Source organism: Poecilia reticulata, chromosome 19 (assembly GCF_904066995.2).
Source record: "Poecilia reticulata chromosome 19, P_reticulata-male-v2, whole genome shotgun sequence".
NCBI classification, from domain to species: domain Eukaryota; kingdom Metazoa; phylum Chordata; class Actinopteri; order Cyprinodontiformes; family Poeciliidae; genus Poecilia; species Poecilia reticulata.
In genome coordinates, this window is record NC_088848.1 from 24,724,257 (window position 1) to 24,735,605 (window position 11,349).

At 41.1% G+C, this 11,349-nt stretch overlaps 1 protein-coding gene across 3 annotated transcripts in view; it reads right to left on the reverse strand.

Moving 5' to 3' along the window:
- Positions 1 to 206: 206 nt before the first annotated feature.
- rnls (renalase, FAD-dependent amine oxidase) overlaps positions 207 to 11,349 on the reverse strand; it is a 14,876-nt gene continuing 3,733 nt past the window's right edge. Inside the window, exons 2-7 of one of the 3 annotated variants that reach the window (XM_008438089.3) lie at positions 8,146 to 8,251; positions 7,931 to 8,073; positions 7,197 to 7,352; positions 1,613 to 1,786; positions 586 to 752; positions 207 to 522 (exon numbers count right to left, since the gene is read on the reverse strand). In XM_008438089.3, coding sequence (XP_008436311.1) covers positions 346 to 522; positions 586 to 752; positions 1,613 to 1,786; positions 7,197 to 7,352; positions 7,931 to 8,073; positions 8,146 to 8,251 — 923 coding nt within the window. In that variant the 3' untranslated portion in view covers positions 207 to 345. Of the gene's footprint in view, positions 523 to 581; positions 762 to 1,612; positions 1,787 to 7,196; positions 7,353 to 7,930; positions 8,074 to 8,145; positions 8,252 to 11,349 lie in introns of all 3 variants that reach the window. The other 2 variants (XM_017310799.1, XM_008438090.3) reach the window with 2 other exon arrangements.

An 11,349-nucleotide genomic window follows, 5' to 3' on the forward strand; every position in this document is an offset into this window, starting at 1 on the left:
AGATGCAGCTACATAATGTAAATACAAACAATGCAGAGAAAATTGTTTCAAAGCTTTTGCTTTCTTTCAAATATTATCATTTCTCCTTTAAATCTGTAAGTGCAAGTGTTACAAGTTTGCTGAGGAAAGAGATGAGCTCCTGCTCTCAATCCAAACTGAAAATGTAAGATCTTTACTTGTGGCAGTAAAATTCCCCTATGAGCAGCTTAGTGTGGAGAGAAGTTTTTAATAACAATCATTTATTCTTTGAAAAACTAAGACATATTTGGTTTTATCTTTGAATCACTTGATGCATTTAGGCAAATGACCCCAGTCAATAGGTTAATATATGGATAAGTGTGCAAATTAGAGGCAAATGTTCTGCTGGACATCTAGTGAGAGCTGCAGTGCTTTGCACACACTCAGTGCAGATTCCACACAGCCATCAAAGTTGGAGTGGGTGAAAGCATCTCCTCCACATATGAGCAGCGGCTGCTCCGAGATAGTCATGTGGCCTGGACAATTGGGCACTGAGGTCAGCACCTGCACAAGGAATGGACAGCTGAGTAAGTCATTGCCTCACCTGGAGGAGATACACTGACTCACCTGGGAGTATCTCCACTTCTGAAACTTGATGCTGACTGGCTGAGGGAGGTCAGGGAGCAGCCTGTGGAGCTCCTGCAAGATGATTGGCTGGATGGCATCCTTGTCATTCTCCAAGTGCGCCAGACCAAACGGAACGCTGGTGTGGATGACAAGGGATGGACCGAGACCTGGAGCATCTCAGAAAATATATGGATAAATATGAAAATTTGAGACAAATATTTTATTTCTTGTGGAGATACGTAAAGTGTAATTAAACCTCAAATAAATTTTTATTTGCTGAAACTGTATAAATAGATTATTTATGGTTTGATTATGCTACTGTGCACATTTTAACATTTTCATTTAAATTTGTTTAGTTCTGCTGTCTTTTATTGAAAACCATCTCACTGCTGGGCCTCATTTGGTTGAACGGTGCTTCAGCAGTTGAATTTTGCTATTGGTTACAAAGATATAGCTTGGTACAACTCGGTCACAGTCCCGCCCGGTTGGGAGTCAGGAGTTGGGACAGCAAGCCACGCGTGACTGTGGTGAGCATTGATTGATAGCATTAATCAGTTTTAATCAATTTCCACAATGTATTTGCAGTGTGGACATGGAGTAGAATGGGTATCTGCAGGTTACTGCAGTGCTTAGGAAGCAGAATAGGCTACGGTAGCCTTAGATGCTCTGTTCATTATAGAGTCGGGCTGCAGCTGAGCTGCAGTGTTGTCACCACTAAAATTGTCAACAACAGAAAAAAAAGTCTCTAGATTTGTCTTTAGTTGTTTTTTTTTGTTTTCTTTACAAAAGTCTACAGAGGGGCCTGGAAAATCAATAAATGTAGCAACAAAGTGGATAAGTTGACAAGTCTGGCAGATTTTTTTTCCAAATCTGCCAGGGGCAGGGTTTTGCTTTCACAAGTTAGTTATACGTTAAGTTGTGATGTTACACAAACAATTTATATTTTCAAGTACAAAACTTTGTTTATAATAGTTGATTTTTTTAATGCTAGTGACATTATTTATCAGATACAGATGGGTGAAGATACCTGAGCTGCGTTTCTTGTTGTCCACAGCGATGTAGCGGATGCAGTGGCTGTCAATGACGTACCGCGCTCCCCAGGAAAAACTGAAGACAACGTCCGGAGAGAAGAAGAGTGCAATAGCGAAGCGGGATGAGTACCTGACACCCTCCAACTGCTCTGTTTGCTGGACAGACAGTACTGAGAAACAGAATGACAGACAGTCTGTAATACCACTTGCATCATGGGAATCACAGGAAATGTAATACCTGGATGCTTGATCCTAGGTACTTCAACTCATCAAATGTCACCATGATTACTGCTTTTAGAGACTTGAGTTTTGCTAATACAGTATGTCCCTGGAGTCTCTTATCTGCTCCCTGAAGTTCCAGACAGCAGATGAACTGCTTATGACCTTGAAACCTCTCTGAGAAAACTCAACATCTGTAAATAATTTTATGCTTGAAACATAACTGACTGATTCTTCTTGAAGATTTTCTCTAGGTGTCCCACAGATCTTTATGTTCTGAAACATCAGTTACATCTGTCCTCTGCTGTGCATAGGCACCAAGTCGAGAGGCAGAGCAGGAGGATGCATCTTCCTGAACAGGTGAACATAGTGAGTCAGATCAGAGCATCAGAGAAGAAGAGGGAGGGAAGAAAAAAGTGAGCACAAATAATCTGGCAGCTGGGACCCAGATGAACTGAAATAACCATTAAATTACTACAATTCAGTTTTAATTTCAGTTGTACACTGTGAATATAGTAAATAAATGTTTTTTTTTATTCCATTTTGTTTTTGGTTCTAATTAAAATAGTGCTGTCAATAAAAAAATGTAATCAGATTAATCATACAGTGTACGCTTAAAATATAAATATGCACAGAGGGAACCATTCCTCACTCTTGCAGGAATGGTTCCCTGGGCAGGCCCCTCTTTCTGCCGAATTCCAAACAATTATCTGTTATGGTTTTTTTGCAGCAGCAGAATACACATAATTTAGTATTGAACAGAAACTAATGGAAACTTACTTCACTGCACATGAATACAAGTAGGAGCCAACTTATGCAGGGGTCAACTGACAGCATATATTTATTTTCTAGTTCTTGAGTGCCACACCCCTTTCTGATGCCCCCTGGGCAACTGTATGTAGCCCATATCAAAAATCGCCACTCCATGCACATTTTCAGAAAATGTTTTATTGTTTCAAACTAAACATGTTCAAAGACTCTCAGTTTTCCAAGTTTTTATATTCAGGAAGGTTTAAACTTTCACCTTTTATTGTTGCTCCCCGTGAGTTGAGTCCATAACACATTGCTGTGAACTAGGTAACCCTCCACAAGAGACAGACTTTTTAGGTCAAAATAGGACATTCAACTAATCTGCATTATGTAAAATTAATATGTTAAAATTTACAGAATAATTGCTTGTGTCAACTTTGACAGCCCTAAATTAAAACTATTGTTGTTCTGCAGTAGTGTTGCCAGAATCGTGTTAGCCAACCTGTTTAAAAACATCCTAGTTCAGTGTTTCTCAACCTTTTTCAGCCCAGCGCCCCCCCAGCCTTTATCCAGGTCCCTCACCGCCCCCACCAAAGAATTTGTAGGCTACTTTGCACTGATTATTATTTTATTATTAATATTACTATCACTATTGTAGATGTTTTGATTTTTATGCTTGTTTCTGTATTTATCATTAAAAATTATTTGCCAGAGAACAAAAAAGTTATAAGAATAGAAATTATTTTCACAGGTGTCTATGAAAAATACAATGAACATTCAACTTAAAACCCGTAGGCAGCCAATCAGAGTGAAAAAAAAAAATCTTATTCTTTGCCATTTTCTAGTTGTTAAATATTCCACAAAATAACCAGATAAAAGATGAACAACATGCCGGTTTAAACTTTGAACCATTAGCAAAATGACTGAGCTGCAACATTAAAACATGGATAGAACTGTAACTACATTAATCATAACTCTTCTTCTCTTCAGTGTTTGTCAGTTTCTGGTGGTGCAGCTCTGTGCTGCCTTCAGGAGAATGGGACATCAGAGTATCATCCATAAAACTCACCCACATGGCATTTACTGTTCAAACCAAGCTTCAGTGGAAAAATAAAGTTCCTTTTAATACATACAAAATAAGACAGAACATGGATATATCTTTATATAGACCTGTCTAGTGATTATGGATTAGTAGTGGTACTGGGCAGAGATTACAAAGAACAAATCTGGTTCTTAATCAATCTAATGAGTCAAACTGAAGTGTCATGGAGTCATCAACCTCATAATTAACACTGAAGAAAAATATATTGAAGAATAAATATATCAAATCTAATTAAAAACATAAATAAGTGATCAGTTATTACTGTTATGGTCGTAAGTATATTTATTCTCAGTATTAAATGTGGTCTAACAAACCATGGCACTTCAGCATATTATTTTACCTTTTATCCAGAAATAGTGTCTGTTTATTCTTGCCATACAGTCTCTGTATTAATTATTGCTTGAAAGGTCTTGCCATACCAGTTTATTCCTGTGTATTTACTTTAGTTTCTTAGTTTATTCTTGCATTTTGTTCTTCATTCATTTCCATTTAGTTTCCTTTGATTAGGGCGGTCGGGAAGCGTATCGATGGGGAAAAGGCAGTCTGACATAAACCTTTTAAAACAACGGAAACAATTTCTGCATTCTGATTATTGAAATTTAAAAGTGCTGTGTTGTTCTATCACACCCGTTTCATACCGGACCACTTACAGCACCGTGTTAACGCTATAAAATGAAGGCTCTCTATCGTGGTATCACCCATGGAGGGATTTATTGATTTCTTGATTTAAATTGGTTCATTTTTCAGAGGGATACACAGTGAGGGTATTGTGATTTTAGTAATTACATGTTTATAAGAGCGATTTTCTGTTGTCCTTCCATGGAAGCGTGCAGCCTTCAAACGGAAATAAAACACTTTTTAATATAAGTTGCTGCTTAACATGATCACAGAACTGCCTAAACATGTGTACAAAAATCCTAAATAAAACATAAAATATCAGAAAATCTGACACCAGACAAAGTGAATCACAGCAACGTCATCAGCCGGTGTAACGCTGACCTGATGCGGTGAAGCTACTAGCAAGAGAACGAAGCTGTGCCAAAAGATAACAAACACTGAATAGAAGAAGAGCTGCCATCGAAAACATTGCAGCCAAGCATGATTTAATGTTACACAATACAGTTTTACCAAGTTTCTCAAAGTCTGAACTGGTATTGTTGTGCATATAAGGTGTAAAGTTTACCTTCGACCAAACGCCCCCCAAAGGAATCCCAGCGCCCCCCTTTTGTAAAAATTTCCGCCAGCCCCCCCTGCCGTCCTCTGAACGCCCCCTGGGGGGCACCGCCCACGTTTAGAACCACTATCCTAGAGGAAACCCTGGACTCACATCTAGCTCACCATCACGCTTCTCTTTTCTGCCCCTCTCTGTCATACAACTAAACCTGCCAGCATTTGGGTCCAATTCATTCAACTCAGTCAAATGTCCAAAAATTTTAAAATTCTGCTACATCTTTTTGGTAAAAGATGTAGCAGGAAAATGTTTAGATGTAGCTCTTATATTTATTAAATTAATAGACGTTATTACATTTGATATAATGGTCTCTGATGACTTCTATTTAACTCGTCTTTTTTATTGCAAATACAGTAGACAAGTTACTTGTTAATTGAGATTAATCAATTATTTAATTAATCAGAGGACATTTTCTGTCCATCCCACAGAATTTATAGCCCCTATATACAACACTGAAACTAATTTACATTCGTTAACAAATGGCAAATATGTGTTCAAATACCTGTGTCCAACACACGTCCCAACTCTACTACTCTTAGTCCAGTTGATTTTTCCAACATGGAAGTAAAAATTTTAAAGTAGCGACTAATAATGGAACACAACATTGTGCACTGCAAATAAATTCATCTCATTAGAAATGCACCCTTGATGATAAATGGTCTGTACTTTTATAACACTATATCAAATCCAGAGGACGTGACACTGATGGTGACAAGCTCAGTAGCATATGGCTATGCTGTCTGCATATGGCTGATAGCATAGTATATGGCTATGAAGTCATATGGCATATGCACCTGACAGATGTAAGACTGCCATGCACCGGCACTACTCGCTCTTTATTAGGTACACCTGTCCAACTGGTTCTTAACACAAGTGTTGAATCAGCCAATCACATAGCAGACACTCAATGTATTTAGACATGTAGACATGGCCAAGACAACCTGCTGTAGTTCAAACTGAGCATCAGAATGAGGAAGAAAGGTGATTTAAGTGACTTTGAACATGGCATGGTAGTTGGTAGACGGGCTGGTCTGAGTATTTCAGAAACTGCTGATCTACTGGGATTTTCACGAAAAACCATCTCTAGGGTTTACAGAGAATGGTCTGAAAAACAGAAAATATCCAGTGAGCAGCAGTTCTGTGGGAGCAAATGCCTTATTGATGCCAGAGGTCAGAGGAGAATGGCCAGACTGGTTCAATCTGATAGAACGGCAACAGTAACTCAAATAACCACTTATTACTACTGAGGTATGCAGAAGAGCATCTCTGAACAACACGTCAAACCTTTAGGCAGACGGGCTACAGCAGCAGAAGACCACACCGGGTGCCACTTCTGTCAGCTAAGAATAGGAAACTGAGGCTACAATTCACATAGGCTCACCAGAATTAGACAATAGAAGATTGGAAAAATGGTGTCTGGTCTGACGAGTCTCAATTTCTGCCGCCACATTTGGATGGTAGTGTCAGAATTTGGGCGTCAACATTCAGGCTGGTTGTAGTGCAGTGGTGTGAGGGATATTTTCCTGGGATACTTTGGGCCCATTAGTCACAACCTACCTGAGCATTGACCATGTCCTTCTCTTTATCAACCCATCTTCTGATGGCTACTTCCAGCAGGATAATGCGCAATAAAGCACAAGTTTATCTCAGGCTGGTTTCTTGAACACAACAATGAGTTCACTGAACTCGAATGGCCTCCACAGTCACCAGATCTCAATCCAATAGAAAACCTTTGGGATGAGGTGGAACGGGAGATTTGCATCATGGATGTGCAGCTGACAAATCCACATCAACTACGTGATGCTATCATGTCAATATGGACCAGACTCTCTAAGGAATATTTCCAGTACCTTGTTGAATCTATGCCTCGAAGGATTAAGACAGTTCTGATGGCAAAAGGAGGTCCAACCCGGTACTAGCAAGGTGTACCCAATAAAGTGGCCGGTTTACATTAAGGTTAAGGATGCAAATTGAGTCACTACATTAAATGGAAGTCAATACTCAATCCTAATATGGTTAGAAATACAACATGCATGTGTTTAACTGCTGCTCTGAGACCAATGTCTGTTCAGCAAAAACTAACGATTATTCTATGGGACCACAGAGTTACATGGATGAAGCTGCTGCTGCATCCATGTGTTCATAGGCTGTACCTAAATCAGAGCATAGGTCACATCAAAAGCATTCCTCTGCAGCAGCTCACGAGACCTGTACATAGGTCAGGTGACACAAAGGCTCAAACATGTTCTGCTTCTGGTTGTGTTTGTGACGGTCTTACAGGTCCCCAGGTCTCCCTGCAGCTGAAGGATCTGAGGCACAGGAATCGTCAAGACAACAGTGTCAAATTTCTCATTGCCTCCCTTCCTCTCCACTTTCCATGATGCTCCACAGCGGTGTAGGCCAGTCACATGATATTCGAGGTGCACATCAGCTCCTGTGGCAAAAAGACAGTTTCAGACCTGAAGAACTCTATACCTTTAAGTTATATTTAGTTCTGCTGTTGCTGTGAATTAATAATGATTTGATCTGTTTCTAATCAGAGTATCAAACTGTTGGACCACAGTTTAAAATAAGATAATAAGAGGAACACTTTGTTATGTTCTGATCTCGTCTCTGTACAGGATCTCATCATTGGCCGCGAATCGACCCCAGAACCTTCTTGCTGCAAGGCAACAGCTCTACCAACTGCGCCACTGTGCAGCCCACATGTGAAAAGAACATTTTTTTAAGCAAAATTGCTTCAGTTATTGTGTTTAAGAAGACTTTTAACGTTTTCTAAAGTACGGAAATATCTTTGCACATACCAACAAAATCTTCAATAAACTCTGCCCCACTTCTGCTTGTTTAGTTAACTGTTGATGAGTTTACAGGAATAACTGGTGCTCTCATTCCTGTAAAGTGACTATGACTGTAAATTGCCACATGCTACATCACATGTATCCTTAATCATCATCAGGCAGCAAACGACTGCAGGTATCTCACACACACAAAATATCAAAAAGGTGTGATTACCTGACTCAGACAGGAAGTGTTTCACCACACTGCTTGTCCCCAGTGGTGTTACATAATTCTTGTTTCCCTCTTTATGCTGCAGACCTTCAATGTGACAGTCCAGTGGCTTAAGTAGGCCAGCTGATAGCAACTCTGTATAAAAACTGAACATACACATCATCAGAAACTGATACGTGGATGTTAGTTAACGTCAGAAATTATCAGGTGAGGCGTACTTGCTGTGGGACTGAGCGTATGCAGCAGTGGCTGTAATGTACTGGGCTCCAAGGTCAGCGGAATGAGATGTAGGGTCAGGAGGACGGCTGGTAGACATCCTACCCCCTGGGACAGAGTGGATATACAGAGGGTTGGAAATCTGCACAAAGGCATGTCTATACAGAGCTCCATTTATACACTTAAAGTGCAAAAAAACCAAAACTTATTTTTGCTGACTTCATAGATTATTTAGGGATTTATCTTTAGAATAGAATAGAATAGAAAATACTTTATTGATCCCCAAGGAGAAATTGTTTATTTGTTGAAAGCTACTCCATAAATACAAAGTTTGTAAAATATATACAGTACAGACCAAAAGTTTGGACACACCTTTTCATTCAAAGAGTTTTCTTCATTTTCATGACTATGAAAATTGTAGATTCACACTGAAGGCATCAAAACTATGAATTAACACATGTGGAATTATATACTTAACAAAAATGTGTGAAACAACTGAAAACATGTCTTATATTGTAGGCTCTTCAAAGTAACCACCTTTTGCTTTGATTATTGCTTCGCACTCTTGGCATTCTCTTGATGAGCTTCTAGAGGTCGTCACCTGAAATGGTCTTCCAATGGAGTTCCCAGAGATGCTTAGCACTTGTTGACCCTTTTGCCTTCACTCTGCGGTCCAGCTCACCCCAAACCATCTCGATTGGGTTCAGGTCCGGTGACTGTGGAGGCCAGGTCATCTGGCGCAGCACCCCATCACTCTCCTTCTTGGTCAAATAGCCCTTACACAGCCTGGAGGTGTGTTTGGGGTCATTGTCCTGTTGAAAAATAAATGATGGTCCAACTAAACGCAAACCGGATGGAATAGCATGCCTCTGTAAGATGCTGTGGTAGCCATGCTGGTTCAGTATGCCTTCAGTTTTGAATAAATCCCCAACAGTGTCACCAGCAAAGCACCCCCACAGTATCACACCTCCTCCTCCATGCTTCACGGTGGGAACCAGGCATGTAGAGTCCATCCGTTCACCTTTTCTGCGTCGTACAAAGACACGGTGGTTGGAACCAAAGATCTCAAATTAGGACTCATCAGACCAAAGCACAGATTTCCACTGGTCTAATGTCCAATCCTTGTGTTCTTTGGCCCAAACAAGTCTCTTCTGCTTGTTGCATGTCCTTAGCAGTGGTTTCCTAGCAGCTATTCTACCATAAAGTCCAGATTCACACAGTCTCCTCTTAACAGTTGTTGCAGAGATGTGTCTGCTGCTAGAACTCTGTGTGGCATTGACCTGGTCTCTAATCTGAGCTGCTGTTAACCTGCGATTTCTGAGGCTGGTGACTCGGATGAACTTATCCTCCGCAGCAGAGGTGACTCTTGGTCTTCCTTTCCTGGAGCAGTCCTCATGTGAGCCAGTTTCTTTGTAGCACTTGGGGACACTTTCAAAGTTTCCCAATTTTTCGGACTGACTGATCTTCATTTCTTAAAGTAATGATGGCCACTTGTTTTTCTTTACTTAGCTGCTTTTGTCTTGCTGTAATACAAACAAACACTCTATTCAGTAGGACTATCAGCTGTGTGTCCACCTCACTTCTGCACAACACAACTGATGGTCCCAACCCCATTTATAAGGAGAGAAATCACACTTATTAACCTGACAGGGCACAACCTGTGAAGTGAAAACCATTTCAGGTGACGACCTCTTGAAACTCATCAAGAGAATGCAGAGTGTGTGCAAAGCAGTAATCACAGCAAAAGGTGGCTACTTTGAAGAAACTAGAATATAAGGTGTATTTTTAGTTATTTTACACTTTTTTGTTGTGTTAATTCATAGTTTTGATGCCTTCAGTGTGAATCTACAATGTCAATAGTCATGAAAATAAAGGAAACCCGTTGAATGAGTAGGTGTGTCCAAACTTTTGGTCTGTACTGTATATATATATATATATATATATATATATATATATATATATAAAAAAAAATTCCTTTCTCACCCTCCGCGGGTGGTCTGTTTCATCCTCTGAGCTCGGGTCCTCTACCAGAGGCCTGGGAGCTTGAGGGTTCTGCGCAGTATCTTGGCTGTGCCTAGAACTGCACATTTCTGGACTGAGATGTCTGATGTTGTTCCTGGGATCTGTTTGAGCCACTGCTCCAGTTTGGGGGTGACTGCCCCGAGGGCCCCGATGACCACAGGCACCACTGTGGTCTTCACCTTCCAGGTCTTTTCCAGTTCCTCCCTGAGGCCCTGGTATTTCTCCAATTTCTCATACTCCTTTTTCCTGATGTTGTAGTCACTTGGTATTGCTACATCCACCACAACGGCTTTCCTCTGTTCTTTATCCACCACCACAATGTCCGGTTGGTTCGCCATTACCATCTTGTCTGGATCTGGAAGTCCCACAAGGATCTTAGCTCGGTCATTCTCCACCACTTTTGGGGGTGTTCCCCACTTTGATCTCGGGGCTTCCAGTCCATATTCTGCACAGATGTTCCTGTACACTATGCCCGCCACTTGGTTATGTCGTTCCATGTACGCTTTCCCTGCCAGCATCTTGCACCCTGCTGTTATGTGCTGGACTGTCTCAGGGGCCTCCTTGCACAACCTACATCTTGGGTCTTGTCTGGTGTGGTAGATCTGAGACACTATTGCTCTGGTGTTTAGGGCCTGTTCCTGGGCGGCCAGGATGAGAGCCTCTGTGTTGTCCTTGAGTCCAGCTTTCTCCAGCCATTGGTAGGTTTTCCTGACATCAGCCACTTCAGTTATTTGTCGGTGGTACATCCCATGTAGGGGCTTGTCCTCCCATGATGGTACTTCCAGCACCTTGTCTTCTGTTCCCCATTGCCTGAGACATTCGCTGAGCACATCGTCCGTTGAGGCTTTGTCCTTGATGTATTTATGGATCTTGGATGTTTCATCCTGGACAGTGGCTCTCACACTCACTAGTCCTCTGCCTCCTTCCTTACGGCTCGTGTACAGTCTCAGGGTGCTGGATTTGGGGTGGAATGGTTAGTAGCTTCCTAGTCTTAACATCCGTGGCCTTCATCTCTTCCATTGGCCAGCTAATTATTCCGGCAGAGTATCTGATTACTGGTAAGGCATAGCTGTTTATTGCACAGATCTTGTTCTTGCCATTGAGCTGGCTTCTCAGGACTTGCCTTATTCGTTGGAGGTATTTGGCTGTGGCTCCTTTCCTTGTGACCTCATCGAGGTTGCCAT